This window comes from Microtus oregoni, unplaced genomic scaffold, assembly GCF_018167655.1.
Source record: "Microtus oregoni isolate MIOR12 unplaced genomic scaffold, Mior012 000050F_009, whole genome shotgun sequence".
NCBI classification, from domain to species: Eukaryota; Metazoa; Chordata; class Mammalia; order Rodentia; family Cricetidae; genus Microtus; species Microtus oregoni.
The window spans coordinates 314629-335760 of NW_024543233.1; the positions used below are offsets into that span (position 1 = coordinate 314629).

Consider the following 21132-nt stretch of genomic DNA (forward strand, 5'->3'; position numbering starts at 1 on the left):
TTCATGGTATTACTTGAAGGGTTCCCAGAAATCCTTTTTTTTTTTTTCTGGACATGTCTTCCTTTGACCTGTGTCTGATAATTAGAATTTTTTTTGTTTTTTGTTTTTTGTTTTTTGTTTTTGCTTTTTTGAGACAGGGTTTCTCTGTGTAGTTTTGAAGCCTGTCCTGGGAACTTGCTCTGTAGACCAGGCTGGCCTTGAACTCACAGAGATCTGCCTGCCTCTGCCTCCAGACTGTTGGGATTAAAGGTGTGTCTCACCACCGCCCAGCTGATAATTAGAATTTCAATACTGAATATTCATTTCTTTAGCACACTTGCCATTCCTTAGGAAGTCTCTTTGCTATATTCTCTCTTGGTAGTTCAGAATTCATATATTCATTACCATCACCATCTGGTTTCTGCCTGACTCTCTGAGATAAGATTATGCATGCCTTTTGTGCATTTCTCATTGTACCCTCAGTGACATTGAACCTAGAATATGAAAAATGTGTACTGAACGTTTCTTGTTGAGTGAATCAGTTCATGAACTTAAGTGTGAATTCTTCAGACCACTTGTAAGAAAGGATGGTGGGCACAGGTGTCCAGGACATTGACTGGGGTAGAGAGCACTAGAAAATAAAGATGGAATACTGACCTTGAGCAAAACCTTCCTTGATCAGTTGACCTGAGGCTGGTTCTTTTGCTACTCTAGCTTCCTTTCCCTTCCTGCCAACTTGAGGCTTCCCACCTTTCTCAATCCTACCTAAAGGCCTTCATTTAGAGAGCATCTAAGAAAGAGGTTTTGTTTTTTTTTTTCTTTTGGTTTTTCGAGACAGGGTTTCTCTGTAGCTTTGGAGCCTGTCCTGGAACTAGCTCTTGTAGACCAGGCTGGCCTCGAACTCACAGAGATCCACCTGCCTCTGCCTCCTGAGTACTGGTATTAAAGGTGTGCGCCACCACCACCACCCGGCTAAGAAAGAGTTTTCTGTGGTGTAAACAAGCCTAAAATGACACCCTAGAGGGCATCATTTCCAAGAAAGATATGAGCAAATTTTACACACACACACACACACACACACACACACACACACACACACACACACACACACTGTAGCACCCTGATACTACTCTGCTTCTGCTTTTATTTCTTCTAAAGGGTCCTTGTAGAGATAGAAGCTAAGATCTAGATATGAAGCTACACCTCAGGTTCTTCAGGGGCTTACCCTGTACTGTATACCTACGTTCAACCTTCTTGGTTCCAGTAGTCAGTCATAAGACAGAGCTATCTTCCTGCTCCCATTTTCTAGATGCCTCCCTCTATGGAGGGATAGTCCAAAGTCCCGAGTAAAGGATATCAGAGTCCAGCTTGTTCTGAGTCAAAAAGGAACAGTGAGGGACAGTGCTAAAGTAAGCCTTTCTCTCCTGCTCCTAAAGCTTGGTAACTCTGGGTTCCAGCCCAGGAAGAATAAAAAGTGTTCTCACTCCAGGCCATCCCCTTCCTACCAGGATCCCTGTGGGGCTGGCAAGCTTCTCCTCTCCTCTCCCAACCAGAAAGTCTTGCAGCCAGCCAGCCAGCTACTAAACACATGCCAAAGCCAACCCATTCGTTAAGGCTCTGCTGGAAGCTGCCGCCATAAAGAGACTCCCTTCCTAGTTTGCTTTGGCACAAGCCAAGCTCCACTAAGCGTAAGACCTTTCTCTCAAGGAGCATAACCTCAACTCAGTTTTTAAAAAGCTCGCAGCCTGCAACACTTCTTTGTCCCCAGTCCTTGGTGGCAACTGCTCTACTCCCCAGGGCCACACCTTCAACTTTTCAGACACTGGCCTTGGTGTCTGATAGCCCTGTGTCCTTTACAGGGCCTTGCAGGAAAGGTAGGCATTCAATAAATCCACAGTCAGAGCTCAGTAAGTATCAGACCTTTGGTCAATAAATGATGGATTGATTAATTGAAGTGTTTGGTGGCTCATTATAAGGTTGAATGAGATGCTGCCATTATTCATTTCTCTGTGCACCAGAGTAGGCAGATTAAGTACTCTTAAAACTGAGTAGTTCTTATGCTACCCTTTTTCTTTTTCATCCCTTTCCTTTTTCCTCTACTACTACGAAGCAGGGGAAAGGGAGGAGTGACAAGTGCAAATATCGTGGTAAGGGTTTACAGTTTTCCTTGATTCTAGCTGTAATGTGTCTTCATAACTTGGAATGCCCAGATCTCTTGAGTCCTGAGATAATGGCCATGGACTTGTTCAAGAATTCATGAGTACGATCTCTGGATGCAGATTATGCCTGTTAGTAATTTTCAAGTCACTTTTTAAAAACTTGTTTCCCTGCTTTTCTCTCTTTTTCTTGGACTAGAGAGCAGTCAGTCTCCTCAGTTAACCTCAGCCTGCAAGCCACTTACCTGGTGGCAACATAGTGGAACAGGCTGGGGCAAACACAAGGGAGGAGAAGAGCTACTGACTTAGTCACAAACTTGGAGTCAACAGAATATTAGATTGATAGGGATATGTGTATTGTATATTGAGTTGTTTATTAGAGAAGAATGTCAGAATCTAGCAACCCTAATTTTACTAGAGCTCAGTTGTACTAAGCTGGTAATGTAATTTTCTAAATAGGCAAAAAAGAAAACCCCCCCAAACAAAACAAGATGAACCAAGTTAAAAATCATGGTGAATTTAGGGAGACCTGAGAACTATGAGACTTCATGGGAAATGGACTGGGAACTGACACGTGAAGTGCATTTCTTTACATGGTTCTTCTAGCTTCAGGTACACATTTCTGCCAAATGTCTATCAAATTAGGGATCCAGAAATGTTCCTGACCTGATAATCAGATAAAAAGGAAAGGGAATTTCTGAGACCTGTTCTGAAGCCCCTTCACACATCATTCCTTTAGTAGTGCACTATTGGGAAAAAGTAGCGGTACCCCTGCAAATGACTTCAGTCACACTAAATCCTTCCAGCTTGCCTGTCTGCTTACATCTACTTCTAAGTGTAGGACTAAAGCGACTCACACCTTGAAGTCTGGCATTTACTTCTGAGACAACTGTTTGCCTCACATAGGGAATAGCAAGCTTTTCCTTGGAAAGTATGAGCTTCATTTAAACCTGAAGCAGGCTTCTGAGTGCCTGGCCTTGAGGGAAGCCCACCACTGAGCAAGCAGAAGCTTGATGGCTCAGTAACCTGGCACTATTACATAAGGCACTGCATGAGATATGAGTCAGGGCCCTGAGGCTGGCACAGGCCCAGCCTAGTTTGGAAAGTGAGGCTAAACAGTAGTGTAGGAGAGGTGTAAAGGGGCTAGCTAGAATGCAGCCACTGGATCCACTTCTCTCCTCTCACTTCTCACTGTTTTCCTTGGGGATAGTTGGAGCCAATTTTTGGTGGACACAACTCAGAGAAGTACACAGCTCAGAGAAGTAGGAATCCTTATCAGACCCCTGCATTGTAAGCAGCTGCTTACAAGAAAGTAGGTTGAATACTCAAGGCTATTTTGTGAGTAAATTCTTCCTTTGAGAAGGTCACTGTGATACGTCCATAGGCAGGGGACTGATTTCAGGCTTGGTCTATCTAAGAAATGTTACTCTCAAGAAAGGAAGGCAATAACATGCTTTGGTCATCACTGACTGAACCAGCCTGCAGTCTTTGTTTTCTCTTGGACTAGTGTCTGCACATTGGGAACCTTCTCATTCCGTCTCTTGCATTGGTTGGGACCTTACACCTCTTACAATGTTTCTAAAAGTTCAGTAGCTACTTTGGGGAAGATTCCTAGCCAGAAGGTACAAATAAACTTACCTTGCTTGCTGATAAAATCATCTTCTTCCTAGCACAGCATTTGAAAAAGCTTGCTTTCTGCTCCTAGTTTATCTCTATCCCAACTCCTCGATTAAGCTGGATTTCAGCATGGAAGACAGTAACTTCCAGAAGCCATTTTTTCCCTGGCTGACCCCTCATTGGGTGAAGTTTGCTAAAAGTGGGGTTTCTCCTTTAGTCCTACAGAGGGCCCCCACTAACCTAGGCAATTCCATGGATGGCCTTGTCTGCCAAAGTTCTGGCATAAAATGAATCCCTTACCCTTGCCCCATTATTGCAGGCATTGGGACAGCACAGTATGTCCTGAGTCATCATTACTCTCTTCATCTGAAAAGGAAATTTCATCTTTCTGACCCTTGTGGTCATGGAATGCTCTCCCTTGAGTACACTGAGCACACAAAGTACCCCTACAAATGAGCCCAAGCTTTGGCCTCTTTCAGCACACTGGTTTCTCAAGGGCTCAAAAGACTATTGCATGACACCAACCAATTTGTTATGTAAACTCAGTCAGCCATGGCAGATTACAGCTTTGCAGTTATCTTGAGGGATGCCTTATATAAGAGGAGAAAGTTCAGGTAGGAGCAGGCTAATGATGAGCAAACACAGTGCAGTGGCTACCATCATGTACAGACACAGCCAACATCATTCCTCTCAAGAAATGGTTGGGGGCTAGTATTCTGTGGTGCTTCATCATTAAGGGGGCCCAGAGACCCCAGAAACCTTGGCCAGACAAATCTCTCTCCATTTATCTAGATGTCTTGGCCTTCAGGAGTGAGTCTGGAAAGAATCCAACACTACCTGGAATTGAGAGCCTGTCAGTTTATCTGGAAGTACAAATATAAGCAAGGGTGTTAACATCACTTAGAGAGGGAAAATAAGGTCACCCTGGAAAGAGTTATTTCCTAAGGTATGGACTCACATAGGTGCTCTCTGGGCTAAACTGACAAGAAGATAAAATTAATGCCTCATTCTGACCCTCTTTAAGAGCTGAACCTTGTAGGCAGACTTCTTGTGCTCTCTTGTTTCTCAGTGCCCCACACTAACAGCCCACCCAGCCTGGCCTTCCATGAATCCTGTACCCCCTATCCACTTCTATTTTCTAAACTTGACTTTTCTACATCTCATTCACATTAAAATCTACTTCTTATGAGCTGTCACCCTTTTCTCAGAGATGATGCAAAGAAGTAAATGACAGGTAATGACTATGAATACATGGTCAAAATTTTTGATGAAAATCAGTGAACAATGACATTCTCAGGTATATATCCCAAACAACTGCAAATACCCCAAATACCAGCTACTGTAGCATGTACTTGTATAGTATTAATAGCAGAATTCCTCATAATGGTCACACAAAGTAGAAACAATCCATGTCTGTTGACAGATGAATGCATAAACAAAATGTGTTATAGCAATAAAATGGAATATTATTCAGTCATGAAAAGAAGTGAAGTACTGTTACATGTTACAATGTGGATAAATCTTGAAAACATCATGAGAGTGAAAGAAGCCATACACAAAGGATCATAAACTGCACACTTCCACTTATATGGAATAACAAAAACAAGCAAATCTATAGAAACAGAAAGTGGCAGGTTATTAGGGATGGGGGAGAGGAGAGACTGAGTATGTTACTACTTAGTGAGTAAAGTGGTGAAAATGGCAAAATTTACATTGCAAATATTGGAGCACTAAACACATAAAATATATGTGTATGAACACAATATATATGGCACAGAGATACTCATGTAATGGTGGTAGTAGGGCACTGAGCTTTCTCATTAGCATATGGACTGGCTTCCATGTACCAGCCTGCCAGTACATGCAATTCACATCTGTGCCTTGGCAAAATGACAATTTCTTATATGGTAGGGTTCTCATAAGGTATCCAAACCCTTAATGTTAAGTTTGCAAATGCATTTGTGTTTTTAATGGAGGATGTCCCTTAATCCTAGAGTGCCTATTTTGTGTCAGACTACTAGACACTTGGGAAATAGTTATGTTAAATTACTTTAGGCCAAGGAAGGACTTTTGAAGCCTGATACCAAAAGCAAAAATCACAAAAGCAAAGAATGACAGGCTTAACCACATAGAAACTCAAAACCTCTCTGTGACAAAGAATCCCGTCCTTGAAATCAAATGGTAAATTAATTGACAAAGGGTTGCAATCTCTAGTTCAGGGTTTCTCACGGTGTGGTCTAAATACCACTGATGCTATAGGAGAGGAGTTACAGATGGTTCAGATTCAAAGACAGACTTGAATCTTAAATAGTATGAAATATTTCTTTTTTTTTTTTTTTTTTTTGGTTTTTTCGAGACAAGGTTTCTCTGTGGTTTTGGAGCCTGTCCTGGAACTAGCTCTGTAGACCAGGCTGGTCTCGAACTCACAGAGATCCGCCTGCCTCTGCCTCCCGAGTGCTGGGATTACAGGAGTGCGCCACCACCGCCCGGCAAAATATTTCTTGAAAAAAAAAACTGATGTCTATATCTAACTCTTCCTCCATGCTAGTACCTAACAAACAGCTCAACAAAGAATATTAAATGAATTAGCATACATCAAGCAATCAGAAATATTTAATATTATTTCCTGAGATTTGTGTATTAGAACCCGTTGGTAGCAGGTCAGCTTATAGAATATAAGATATTCTATATAATATATATATTATTTAGATAGAATTCTAAAAATTTTGGAGCTGAAGGGAATTAAGATTTAGGTATTTGGGATGACACTGAGCAGGTATGCTCTGGGACCAAGGGCAATATATGGTTGATTTTGGACGGGTGTGGTGGCTCATACCTATAATCCCAGCACTTGAGAGGCATAGTCAGAAGGACTGTATTGAGTTCAAGACAAACCTGGGCTATGCTGAGTTCCAGGACAGCCAAGATCATTATGAGTTCCAAGCCATCTTGGGCTGTAGTGTGAGACTCTATGTCAAAAAAAAAAAAATCTTAGCCGGGTGGTAGTGGCACACACCTTTAATCCCAGCACTCGGGAGGCAGAGGCAGGCAGATCTCTGTGAGTTCAAGGCCAGCCTGGTCTATGAGAGCTAGTTCCGGGACAGGCACCAAAGCTACAGAGAAACCCTGTCTCAAAAAACCAAAAAAAAAATTTTAGAAATAAATCTGTGGTTATAAAAACAGCAACCATAGAGCAGAATATTCCCAGTTACCATGTGATTAGCTACACCTTGCAAGCTTGGTAATTAAATTCATTCAAAATTTTCATTTAAGAAGGTTTATGTCTGTCTGTCTGTTTGTTTTAAATACTGCATATAAACTGGAAAATTCAGCTAGTTGTCCAGTGTACACTGTTTTTCTCCTAAACTTTCTAGTATTCAGAAGCATAGACAAACGATAAAATGAAGTCTAATAATAGTGACCAACCATCACACTTTCCCTGAGGCTGTCCAAGTTTGATCATCAGAGTCCTGTGTCCCATGTAGGGGTAGAATAGTTGGACATTTTGATCACTTAGAAAATTTCTGGAATAACATTTTTTCTTTGCTTCATAGAAACAATTTAAGTGTTGTAAGCACCTCTTTAGTGTTAGTTAGCTAGTTAGTTAGGTTTTTTAGACATTCAGTAGACTCCAGAATCCATGATATCAGTTGGAGTTTTGGTATTGCTCTTCACTGTGAGACAGGGCAACTTAAAATTTCCAAGCATCAGTTTCCTTCTTATAAAAGTGAAAATCGGTGCTAATAATATCAGTTTTGTTGGGTTGGTATAAATACTAAATGAGATTATGCAGATGTTATTCTTGGTATGTATTATAAATGAACAATAATTGTTAGCTATTAATCCTTTCTAGTTATTAATTATATTACAAAAGATTTAAGGGGTGGTGTTTAAAATACATTTCTTTTCCCTAATAGTCTAGAGGTACCATTTATATACTAAAAGGCTGCATACACATCCTAACTGATTTCTGTAAGTACAAATACTCCATCAGAACTTCTACCAAACTATTAGCTACCACATGTGATTAAAACTAAAAAAGAAAAATCCACATTTAAACACTAATAAGGATTTTCTAGCACAAGATTAGTTTTGGGGCTGGAGAGATGGTTCAGAGTGCTTGGTGCTCTTGCAGAGGAAATGAGTTTGGTTCCTAACACACACATCAGATAGTTCACAACCACCTGTAACTCCAGCTTCAGGGGTTCTGATACTCTCTTTTGGCTTCCATGGGTACCTGCACACACACACAAACACATCATCAATAAAAATTTTAAAAACCTTCTTTTAAAAAGGTTAAAGTTGTGAAATCTTTACCTCAGAGTACACCAACAATTAAGTAGTTATTCATAATCACCAGAACAGAACAAAACAAAAACACCTTTAATGAATACTGGCTGCATAAGGAGAAACCAAGCAAGTAAAACGCAGCCCTACCCTCAAATTGCTTACACTCTTTGTTCCAAGAAAATCCAGTCCTAAACTGGGAACTAGGACAGACCAATACCAATGAACCAGATATAAATCAAGAATGTGCCAAGTCTTCTTCCGAAGAATGTTGGAGGCCTTGAAATAGCAGAAGAGGCTACAAGGTAAGAGGCAGAATCTCCGGTAGGAGTTGTTGCCTTGAAAAATGATAGTAGAAAACACACTCAAACAGAGATCTGAAATGTCTTATTGTGAACTGGAACAGGAGTAAAAATTGTGGCTGGATTATACAGGTAGAAACCCAGGGAATCAAATAAATCAAGAAAGGAAATATTCATATAGAAGACTGTTCAGCCTAGACATTGGAGAAGACCCATAACCAGCAACAATGTTCTTCTAGTTTGCAAAGAACATGCCATTCTGTGCAAAGCCTCGACTGAATCTAGGATCTGGATCTCCAATACCAGTCATTAAGGAAAGAGAGTGATTTATCCTGTCATAATTATTAGGTTCTTACCAAAGGATTCTGTCACTCACTACTGAGCTTCAAAAAAGCCTGGTAGCCTTCTGGCTTTTTCTGAGATAGCAGCATAGAACACTGACTGAGTTGCTCTGGTGCCAGAAGGCATTGTGGTCAGGTGCATATCCCCCTACTTTGTTCTTTTCTCTTATACAGTGCCTTTAATATTCCTCTTCAGTAGCATTTTCAGGTTTTGCCAAGAACTAAGTACCAAAAACTGTTGTTAGTGGGTGACAAAGGAGGTCTTTCAAGAAACCCAGGGAATCGGGACACTACAGAGGTGTGACACAAAAACTCTGCAAATCTCAGCAAATCTCTGCAAATGTCAGCCTCACACTTCACTCACCCAGGTCAGACCCTCCTAAGGCCTCTTTTTTTTTCTAAACAGAAATCACCCTCTCACTTCACCAAAGACCTAGAAGAGCCCTTGCTTTGCCAGTCAAAGCAAATGCAAGTGCTGTCTCCAGGTTTCTCCCCAACTCTCTAACTGAGCTATACCAGCAAGCAGATCATTACCACCATGACGAGCCAGTTAAGCATTGTGCTCTACAGGATTTCAGTGTCTGTGGGCTAAATACACTTGTAGTAGTATTTCATGAGAAATGAAGATTTTCTTGAAATCTATTCTGTCTATAGCTTGGCTTTATTTTAGACCATGAAAGAATGTGATGCCTAATGTGAAATAAGTAAGAAAATTACTGAAAATGCCTCAGAGAAACAACTTGATATAACAACAACATTAAGACAAGCAGCCTTGCTTATCCCCACTAGGAACCACTATGGCTAGAGTGGATGTGTATTGGGACAAAGGAGGTAAACACATTCTTAGCGGTCGACAGGAGTGCCTCCTGCATTTCTTGGTAGCTTTTAATTTGGTAGCATTTGAGTTTTACTGCCATGCAAGTAATGCATGAGTATTCAGCATTTCTTTGGGCATTTCATCACTTTGGGCACACCATTTGCCCAAAGATAGAAAGTGCCATACAGAGAGCAGGAAGGTAAGAGAACTTGCTCAGGGTCATACAAAAAGATAGAAGCATAACTTGTACTACCACCTAGGTCTCCCCCAGCAGGGAATGTCACTCTTACATAACCTGTGTCATTGAGCAACAATAAAATCCACCCCAGTGTGCACAGACACACATGCACACATAAACACACAATATCTCTAAGAACACTACACCTATAGAAGGGTTTCCTGAAGTTCCCACCTCTAAATTATCTGAATCTTAAGTTATTAATATCAAAGTATCTTGTTGTTGGGGATAGCAGATGCCCTGGGCATTCCCATTGTGTTTATCTCTTCCCTTCTCCCATTCTTTCCTTCAGCCTTTCTAGAAAATCTGATACACACTCAGACAACACGTCTACATGGATGTGGATTCATCCATCCTCCTGCCATACAGGTGTCTTGAAGTTCTTAAAGTAATAATCCTAAACCACTTTTTCTGGGATTGCTTTTCACTTGCATTCAAAATGGAAGGCTATAACCTACGGAGTGGGCCAGTACTCCCCATCCCGAATCTCAAAAGTTCTCACGGGTTTCTATTTTTCCCATCCCTCATCCTGGTCTTCCCCCATCAGAAGCCTAATTTGTTCATGATGTTCCGCTTGTCGTCACTGTCAATGCCGCCCAGTTTCAGTTCCATTGAGTAGGGTGGAACTCAAATTCCAAGAGAACCTCAAGGCAGAATTGTCTGAAGGACTACAGAAATTCCAAGAGGGGGCATCTACAACTACTTCCAACCCATATGGTGTCACCCCATCTTCCGGGCCCTAGAATCTGCGAGCCTTTCCAGGCACCGTTCAAAATGCACTTGCGCCTGCTAAAATTCCCTGAGCTCCGCGGGGCTCTAAGCTAGCCAAAAGGATCAGCTATGGTCGCCTACTCCCCCAACCCACCCAGTGCCCCTCAGGAACTTCCTGGTCAGAGGCCAAGATCCAGCAGAGGCCGGTGTCAGCAGGATCGTGTTCCCAGGCGTTCGGGCCGGCTACCCACCTGTGGAAGAAGAGCAGAATGGAGAGCATGGTCTGGTCGATGTTGCGGTTGCAGATGCCCTCGTTGATCAGGTAGCAGGGGTCCCGCAGCACCGGCTCCAGGGAATCCTGCCGCATTATGCTGTCGAGCTTGTCGGCGTTGAGGTTCTCGAAGATCAGCTTCTCCTGCAGCTGCCGAAAGTTGCTCACGGTGGGGCTGCCCGGGTTCTTGTCCCCGGGGCTGCCGCTCTGGGCATCGCTCCGGTTGGCCAGGTCCAGGCAGCAGTTGCAGCAGTCGAGACCGACAGGTGAGCGGCAGTCGAGCTTGGACTGGGCCATCTTCTTCTCAGGCTTGGGGGTTGCCTGCTCGGCGGCGGCGAGGTCAGGGGCGGCTGGCAGGTGCGCGCCCGCCGAGCTGGCCTTTTCGGACTCCAGGGTGCCTGGGAATGACAAGCTGCGAGGAGAGTTGGAAATTAGCGCCTAAAAAAAGCCAGGCCACCTTCAGCGCGGGCCCCCTTCTGGCTGGAGCGCTCAGGGTGCGAAGAGAAACAGCTGGACAAACAGCTCCCCAGCGGATCCCTTGGGCTCACTTCCTCCTCCTCCTCCTCCTCCTCCCCTGGAAGCCAGGGCCGCTCCCCCCCCCCCCTTACCCCCCTACCCCGCCCCCCCCCCCCGCCGCCACCTCTACCCTCCTGCCCCGGAGGTGCCACAGGCGGGCCCCCCGGCGCAGTCCTAAGTTTCCCAAGTGCGAGCATGGCTCCAGGCGGACCTGCCGCGGGCAGGAAGGGCGGGCAGAACGGGTGAGCCGCGGCGCGCCCTCCCAGCCTCCGGCCTCAGGCTCGCGGGCTTCGCTGACCGAGCGGCGGCGGCGTCAGGAGCCCAGAGCGAGTGGGCGAGCGAGATGCCAGAGCCTGGGCGTCCGCACCGGGCCGTGACAGCACGTAAATGAGCCCCGAGGGGCAAGCGGAGAAGGGTTGGCCGCCGCCGTCGCCTGAGGGGACCGACCCCCTCCCCCACGACGCGCTGAGTCGCCCCCCATCCCCCGTCCCCTTAACGCCCACGCGGTCGCTCGCACCGTCGCCCGCCCGCGCTCCTGTGGAGGAGCCCGCTTCAACGTTGCCTCAGCCGCTTGGCGCTGGGTGGTTCGGAGCTCAGCGCCTTAAACGTCCAGACCTCCAGGAGCGCGCGCGCGCCGCTCTCCCCCGCGAGAGAGGGAGAGAAGGGGGGTGGGGGGGGAGCGAGCCGCCCCGGCCGCACAGGTCTCCCGCTCGCCGGGAGGGCCAATGGTGCCCGTCCCGCCGCTGCCCGGGGCTCCCCCGACAGGACGGCCAGAGGCGCTCAAGGCCTGAGGTGACACGGCCTTTAAATGGCCGCTGCCGCGCCGCGCCGCTCGGCTGAGGAGAAGTGCTGAGGGAGAGCTAAGAGCCCCGGCCTCCTCGGCGAGCAACTCCGGAAAGTTCCAGAAAAACAGCACGAGTACCTAAGCAAATGCCCCGACTCCAAACTCTTTAAAAACACGCCCGGGCTCTCGGTGCCCGTCTCACCTCACTCGGCACCCCCTCCGGTGCTCCGTCCCGTCGCCCGCGCCCCACTCGACGCCATCTCCCCTAGGTCCCGCTGTCGCGGCGGCCGCGGGCTTCCCCGGGGCCTCCCCTGCTCCCTCACCGCCGCCGCCGCCGCCGCTCAACTCGCCCGTTTCTTCTCCCGCTCTTTCCGCTATGTCTGTCATTTAACGTCTCCCCAAGTTTCTTTACCCGTTTCTTCCATTTCTCTCCCCGTTTCCCCTTCCCCTTTCTCGTATTTCTTTTCGCCCATCTTATTTCTGGCTGCCCCTCTCTTTTTCTCTGATCCTGCTTCGACCCCCTCCCCTCTTATTTCCTTCATATTTCCCCGTCTCCCCCCCTCTTCGCCCCCCATGTCAGCACTCCCTCTTTCTCCTCACTCATCTTTCCTGGTTTTTTTTACCCCCCAAACTTGTTCTCCCGCTTTTCCGAGTCCCCCTACCTGCTGCTTCAGGTGATCTGTCGCCTTCGCTCTTGCAGAGACTTCTGCACAGCCGCCCGCACGCACAGTCAGAGAGGAGTGATGCGTCCCGTAATGGCGGCGGAGGGATCTGGGAGAATAAACCTCGAGCGGAGGTATAGCAAGAGGGCACATATAGGGGTCACTCTGGTGCCCTGGGTTCAAGCCCCTGCTGTGGACGGGAGCTTCAGGGACGCGCGAGCTGATCAAGCAGGACGCCTTTTAGGGTGTCTGGGAACTTAGAATATGTTGATCGTGAAAGACTGAGCAATTATTGATTCTTGGGAATTTTTTTTTAAAAAATCCACATTATTCAGTTTTTGTATAAAACTCAAATTTCTATTCAGTCCAACTCCCTTACAACGCACCCCCACCCCCGCCCCCTTCATTCTCTTCATTCATTAACCCTAGGCATTTGAAATCGAGCAGTATATACTGCCATCTTCTGCCCAAAACCTGAACTATGTTCTCTCGGTGCCTAAGGTTCAGCGCTGTGAGGAGACACTACAGGTGCCTCCTGGTGGAAGAGTCCATTGGGATGGCAAGTCGAGGCTCTCTGTTTCAGTAAAAGTGAAGTTCCAGTTGCCTGAACCCTGCTAGACTTGACTTAAATACATTTCTAGCCTACCGTGGTGGCATGCATCTAAGGTCCCGACTACTCGCGAAGCAGAAGCAGGAGGCGCGTTTGTTCCAGGCCTACCTGAACTAAACAGTGAGACTGTCAAAAACAAACGAACAAACAAAAAACCAAACCAAGCCAAACCAAACAACAACAACAAAAACCAAACCAAACCAAATCAAACAACAACAAAAGACCCCCAACCCACCCCATATAAAACCAAGCCTCAAGCTAGACCTGTTATCAGTAGGAGTAACGTGCGGCCAACCGATTCCTGTTCCCCGTCCTCCTGGTGCTGTAGTGACAAGAAAACCCAAACCTTCTTGTATTTCTGGTTCCGGAGAGAATCGTGAGGCCCGGGATGAAAGAGGCCGTGGTGGCTATCCCAGAGAGCAGTTTAACTGAGAGTATAGCCCTGCATCCTCATAGACTAAGAAACGGCTATTTTGTTTTCATTTAAAAGCCCGTCACGTCATTTTCCTGCATTTCCTTCTTTCTTCTCTCTCTTTTTTTTGAACGTTCTTGGATAAAAGCCAGAGGAGGTAGTAGAATATAAAATTTCATCTGCATTGTGTAGACTTATAGTCTACTGAATTGTTTTTTAATTACAGTGTTTATTATTTTCCTTCTTGTTTATAATTATTTTATGTTAAATGTTATAATAAAATATATTAGTTCCACAAATGTTTATCTGCGTTCTGGGAACAGCTAGGCCTTTTGCTTCTGTGTTTGCCTGAACCCTCTTATCTCTGTGTATAACCTTGGAATGAGGCCCTGTTGGAACTATTTCCTTCTCAGCATTTGGCACCGTTAAATTCAAGATTTTTGTTCCCTTGACATTTCCCTGTTGTAGTCCTTGTTCTCAAGGAGTATTGTTAATAATTCAGTACAGCTTTGCAAACCATATCAAAGCTGATCAAGAGTAAATAGAGTTGAGATACAGACCAATCTAGATAGTACAGAGATAGAGTTCAGAGCGCCGACATTTGTGTGCAGGCAACTTCAGCGAGCAAGTCCAGCTTGTGTTGACAGACTGCATACCTCTGTGAGGGAAGGCTGATGGGACAGGGCCCTCTTGACTCTCTTGTCTGAAGTCTTACTTTACTGACACACAGTCGGGTTGAGAGATTCCAAACAAATGCTCTTGCATATATTCAGAGAGCAGGCGTCTAGGGTACTAGCAGACAAAGGTGGTGGTCCTTTTGGGTGAAGCAAAAAAGGGAGTAGAAGAAACACCTACTTCTTGGATGGAGTCACTCAACAGCCATTTACTGTATGATTGTCCTGCGCCAGGTACAACATTCATAAAAATTCAGAGGTAAATAAGATCACGTCAAAGCTCTCCACACAAATTCCTGGTTCAGCTGAAAAACCAGATTTACAGACAGACAAAATACTACAAGTCTAGCTGAGTCTGGTGGCACTGGCCTGAAACACCGGTTTTTGTGGAGGCTAAGGCAGGATTACAAGTTCAAGGCCAGCTTGGACAACTTGGTCTCTCTCTCTCTCATATGTAGGCACAAACATGTGTTAAGGGTTGAGGATATAGCTCAGTGGGGGAGTATTTGTGTAACGTGTACAAGGCTTTAGGTCCAATCATCAGCACCTTAAAAAAAGAAAGAAAAGAAAACCAAAGCCTACCACTACAAGAGGTAAATGATAGGCGCTTGGTGCTTTGGGGAAAGGCAACTGTATGTCCTGGAGAAGGTGGAGGAGCGCTTACTTTGGGGTGAATGGGCAATGTACACATGTTCCTTGGTTGAATTATAGTAAACATATACTCCAGTGAATCCATCCTGAATCGAAAATATCCTAAATAAAAAAAAGTGGAGCCGGGCGGTGGTGGCGCACGCCTTTAATCCCAGCACTCAGGAGGCAGAGACAGGCGGATCTCTGTGAGTTCTAGGCCAGCCTGGTCTACAGGAGCTAGTGCCAGGACAGGCTCCAAAGCTACAGAGAAACCCTGCCTCGAAAAACTAAAAAAAAAAAAAAAAAAAGTGGAGTTGCTACACTCAGTCCACTGAGCAACATAGCTTAGCAAGCAGTAGTCCATATGACCTTCCTAGTCTTGTGGCTTACTGGGAGCTGCCCATCATTCAAATCCTAAGTTTGAAGTAGAGAATATACATTGATTTTTTTCACCATCATAAAACAGAGAATTTGTGAGTAGAATCATTGAAAATCAGGGCCTAGTGGAGAGAGACCTGTGAGTGAGAATTGTGGGTGTGTTTGGATCCCATGTGAATTGCAAACGAGCTTTGTGTTACTAGAGAATGAGACGAGAAAGAGAAACTGAGAGTTGGAAAGGTACTCAGAGCTCATGTCTTAGGGACTCGGTGTAAGGCATTACAAAAATTTCTGCTCTGAGCTTAGTGTGGTGACTTATACCTGTAATCCCAACACTCGGGGATTTGGGCTACATAAAAGACCCTGGCTAAAAACCAGCCAGCAGCAAACCCGTCCACTTCATAGATTTGCCTCGCTTTATATAATTATTAAGAAAAGAGATAACTATGTTTCATTGTGTCCTTACTATGTGCCCCAAATATGCATATCACATGCACGCACGCACACACACACACACACACACACACACACACACACTTATTTGTTACAACAATCTTGTGAAGTAGGTGGGTTTGATTTTGATTGTGATGTGACCTTGGATATGTTAAAGAAACTCTCAGGCTATATAAGGAGTATATGATATAGTCAAGGTTTGAACTTATAATTTCTTAACTTCAGAGCGTGTGTTCTTATCCATTGACTTTTAAAATGAAGGCTTATCAAATATTTACAAAGTGTTTTAAGACGATTGACCATTCACAGAAGAAGCACATATGCATCCAATAATTTCCTGACTAATACATTGAAAGATTTTTATTTATACTGTGGAGTACCACGAAGAAAATTGGTGACCCTAGTATAATATTATAATAGCTGAAATCATGAGCCAGGCATTAGGTCCTTTATATGCTACCATACAAATTAATTTTCCCAACAACCTTCTGAGTTAGATGCTACCATCAGTCTCATTTAATAGATCAGGAAACTGAGCCACAGGGGACAAGATAAAGCACACCTGGATTATAAGTACACACCCTTTAAGCACGTATAGTCTAGTTAGGTTCAAATCAATATACCCAAGGGAGCTGTAGGCAAGTTCATTTCATATCATCAATACTCAGGTTTGTTAACTTCTCCTCACAGAGGGAATCAGATTCATTAAAACTCTCACACACTTTCGTATCACACATTTGTAAAAGCTGGGAATGGTAAATCTAGATCAGGTTCACAGCCTTTTTTTTTTCTGTTTTCTGCCACACATCCTTATGACAGTATAGGGAAGCTTATAAACCTCTTCTCAAAACAGTGTTCTTAGATAACACAGAATAAAACACACAGGGTTACAAAGAAAATCGATTGTACTGAAGTGAAGACTTCAAAATATACAACATAGAACATTATGTAAGTGCTTCTTAATATAGTAAAAGCGAGATTCTTTTTTTTTTTTTTTTTTTTTTTTTTTTTTTTTTTTGGTTTTTCGAGACAGGGTTTCTGGTTTTGGAGCCTGTCCTGGAACTAGCTCTTGTAGACCAGGCTGGTCTCGAACTCACAGAGATCCGCCTGCCTCTGCCTCCCGAGTGCTGGGATTAAAGGCGTGCGCCACCACCGCCCGGCAAAAGCGAGATTCTTGATACAGCTTTGATAACCATGATAACATCAGTATAATGACTGCTAATATATTTAAAGATACCCACAATAGCTGTAATGTGACATAAAACTGTTAATTATTTCTGGAGCAGGAGAGATGTCCCAGTCAGTAATGTGCCTGCTACAAGAGAATCTAAGATCAAATCTCCAACACCCATATAAAATTAAAATACATTTTATGGGTGGACTGAGGGCAGGTGGGGTTGGGAACAGGAGGGATCAAGTTGCGGGAGGGAAGGGAGGAAATACTGGAAGAAACGACTGGAATTGGGAAGCATTTCAGGGGACATGAAAACCTAGTACAAGGGAAACTCCATGGCATCTACTCCTAGTAAGAGGTGGGTGGATATCGAGCCTGAACGGGTCATTTTCTGAAACCAAGTAAGGCTTCCAGTGGAGGGATTGGGACACTAAGCCTTCACAAAACCTTTGACCTACAGCTTGTTCTGGGACTGGACCTTAGCAGAATCGCCATCAAAGAGACCAGAGAGACTTCATCCAGAAACCAATGGAAGCAGATGCAGAGTTCCACAGCCAAACATTAGGCGGAGCTAGGGGAGACCTGTGGAGGAGTGGGAGGAAGGACTGGAGGAACCAGAGGGGTCAGAAACACCAGGAGAACATGGCCCACAGAATCAATTGCCCAGAACTCATGGGAGCTTGCAGAAATCAGTGAGCTATAGGGGTCTGACTTAGGTCCTCTGCATATGTGTTATGGCTGAATAACTCAGTGTTTTTGTAGGATTCCTACCAGTGGGAGCCACGTGGTTGCCGAGTCTTTTGCCTGCTTGTAGGACCATTTTCCTCCTACCGGGTTCTCTCATCCAGCCTTGATGTGATGCTATGTGCCTGATCTTATTGTAGCATATGCCGTGTTTGGTTGATGTCCCTGGAGGCCTGCTCTTTTCTGAGGGGAGGCAGAGGGAGGGCGGCTCTAGGGGAGAGGGGAGGTAAGGGGAGAGACTGGGAGAAGTGTTGGAGGATATTCAATCACACTATGGACCCCGAGTTAGCATTTGCATTAATTAAATAAAATTAACCTTGGGTCAGGAGGCTGAGTTAGCAACTAGTTGACAGAAAGTAATCATAAAGCATCAGAGGGCATCTGGAAGAGATAAAATGACACACCGGAAGCAGTAGGGAGGGGTTTTGAGTGTTTTTTTCTGATTTGATGGAGTGGAAGAAGAGGCTTTTGGGAGATGGCAGCAAGAAGAGAAGGTTAGCTTGGTGCTCCCCAACCTCTCTGAGCTAGCAGGGGTTCGCCCCAGCCTTTGAAAGCAGGCCTGTAACTGCAGGGTCCCAGTTGCTAGCTGAAATAGTAGATTAAGGTGCAGCCACTGTGACAGAGATAGAACAGGGGGTGGGAACTGCAGTTGGGATGCAATATATGAAAGAGCAACAACAACAACTGCAATAATAATAATAGTCAGTAGTGCCCATGGTTTAAAAAACAGGCATGATAGCACAAGACTGGAAGCCTAGGCCGAAGGTGAGTGGAGTCTGGAGGCGAGGATCCAGGTGTCTGTGTGTGGGGGCGCCAATGGTGGGTCTTCAGAGCCTCTGGTCAGCCATTCTCAGCATGTGTTCTATGAGGAAACCCTGTTTCCAGGGATAAGGTAGTAAGTGATCTCGAAAGCAACTTCTGATCTCTACACAAACACACACATGTGCGCACGCACACACACAATCATACACACATACACTACACATACATGAATGTACACACACAAATTACAATTACAAACTGATTTCTATTGATTCCTACCTACACACTGGTGGTACTATAACTTTTTCTTTGCCTTTGTAGTTGAAAAAAATATAAATTTAAGTTGGAGACTGATGAAAATGAAGATTTAATATTTTTTCATCTAAGTACATTTTCTCTGGAGATTTCTAAAAATCCCTGTTCTACACATTTTCTATGTAAAAAAAAATTTACTAGGTACAACATACGTGTGTGTGCTGAGAGGAAAGGACCCGCACAGAGCAATGGAGAGTAACGGGGATGCTGGAGACATGGCTCAGTGGGTAAGAGCACTGGCTGCTCTTCCAGAGGACAAGGGTTTGATTCCCAACACCAGCAAGACTGTAATTCCAGTCCCAGGGGATCTGATGCCCTCTTCTGGGCTCCGAGGACGCTGCACACATGTGGTCCACAGGCATAAATGCAGGCCAAACAATACCTTGTATTGTACATGCAGGAAATCGCCAAAATCAATTTTTTTTAAAAAAAAGTGAAAATAAGGAACTGCTTTTTTCTGACTTTTATTGATTCTTTGTGGATTTTAAATCATGAGTTCAGATCCTACTTATTTCCCCAGCCCCTTGCATCCTCCCTCCGCCTTTACAACTCCCCGCTAGAACAAAACCAAATTTAAAAGAAAAAATACAGAAACAAAAACAAAACAAAACAGAACCCGTCATGAAAGCTGTCGTGTGGCCCTGTGAGTCACACAGCTTACCCTTTAGTCCATTCATCTTTACTTGCAAGTGTTCATTGCTCTGAGTCATTGGTCTGGCTCGAAGCCTCTGGTTTCTGCTACACCTTCGATACTGGGCTCTCACTGGGGTGCCTCTTGGATGTTCTGTGTTGTGGAGATTCTGCAGCTTTGGATCGGGAGGTTCGGCTCCTTTATATGCTCCAGCAATTCACAGATGAGGTGGATGTTGGGGTCTGGAGTGGGGAGGGGCGGGAAGCTGAGTTGGCCAGCCCTCCGGCTCTTTCCCTCATTGTCACTACCTGGGCAAGCTCTCCAGCACGGTCTTGGCTAGCTCAGGGGTGCAATGCAACCTACAGCAAAGAGCGAGCAGGACAGTTCTCTTGCTCTCGGGCCCTCAGATTCAGGTCCCTCACACGCACACCACTAGGGCCAGCTCAACTGTGTTTGCCCAGGTGGAAGGCTCTGTCTCCTGATTGTTGTAGGGGGAATGTGGGGGGTGGAGAGTGGGGTCAGCTCTCCTGCTCTCATGCCTTCAGGGCTGGTTCACACTAGAGGGTCAGCTCTAGTGTGCTGTCTAGCCAGGGTGCAGGGCCTGCTCTTCTGTGTGCTTCAGCTGGTGTAGGGCAAGTTAGTTCTCTCAGTCCCTTGATCCCTGGGGCCAGCTTTCTCACCTGCCACAGGTGGGCAAGGGGTGGACGGCATCTTTCTCTCACCCATGCCACCACATGACTGATGACGGGGTGGGCAGGTCAGCTCGCCCGTGTCCTGACCACAGAGTCAGCTCTAGGGTGCTACCCAACTCTTCTGCTACAGTACCCAGTGAGGAGAAGGGACAGCCATCCCTGGGTCAAAGGAGGGCGAGACTGGCTCAGCACAGCACGGTTCCAGTGAGTCCCTGTGCTAACATAGCTCACGGACACCATCACAGACCCCAGCTGCAGCTGCAGGCATGGCCCTTGGCATTGACTGGAGTGCTGACATCACCATGGGCTACTCAGATCAGTATGGCCTGGACAGCAGCATGATCCTCGAACACCGACATGGTCTCAGGTAGCTGAGCAGATCCCAGTCATCCACATAGCCCTCAGTGGTAACAGGAGACATGGACATCAACTTAGATCCTGGCTGCTGTGGGGTTATAGACCCAGACATGGCCTTTGGCAGCAGCCCTAGCCAAGAGCACACCATGGCCCCAGGTGACAGCACAGGCCACTTAGATCATCATGGCCCTTGTGGCAGCATGGCCTTCAGACACTACATGACTACAGGTTGTGGCCTAGACCCTGGGTATCCATTTGGCTTTTTGTGATAACATTGGATAGGGACATCAATACAGACCCTGGCTTTGGTAGGACCATGGCACCAGACATCCCAGGCCAGGATGTCACCATGGCCCCAGGTGGCAGCACAGGCCATTCAGATTGGCATGGCCCCTATGCCAATATGGCCCTCGGATACCACCATGGCCCCAGGTAGTAGCCAAGACTACATGCTTCTGCATGGCCTTCAGTGATGACAGGAGCCACAGGTATCAATACAGGCCCCTTTGGGCTGTTTCAGGGCCTTGGGCCAAGACCTGGCCACTGGCCTGGACATCACCTTGGACTCTGGTCATTTGCCTCAGCTTACTCCTCACCACCCTCACCTCTTCAGATCCAC

The 21132-nt window shown here is 45.6% G+C and overlaps 1 protein-coding gene across 4 annotated transcripts in view; it reads right to left on the reverse strand.

Annotated features, from left to right (window-relative positions):
- Window positions 1–12795, reverse strand: part of LOC121436941 (TSC22 domain family protein 3) — a 67753-nt gene extending 54958 nt beyond the window's left edge. Inside the window, exons 1-2 of one of the 4 annotated variants that reach the window (XM_041636845.1) lie at window positions 12682–12795; window positions 10700–11131 (exon numbers count right to left, since the gene is read on the reverse strand). In XM_041636845.1, the coding sequence (XP_041492779.1) occupies window positions 10700–11016 (317 nt within the window). In that variant the 5' untranslated portion in view covers window positions 11017–11131; window positions 12682–12795. Of the gene's footprint in view, window positions 1–10699; window positions 11132–11446; window positions 11566–11752; window positions 11879–12221; window positions 12347–12681 lie in introns of those variants that run through there. The other 3 variants (XM_041636847.1, XM_041636844.1, XM_041636848.1) reach the window with 3 other exon arrangements.
- Between the last annotated feature and the right edge of the window lie 8337 nt (window positions 12796–21132).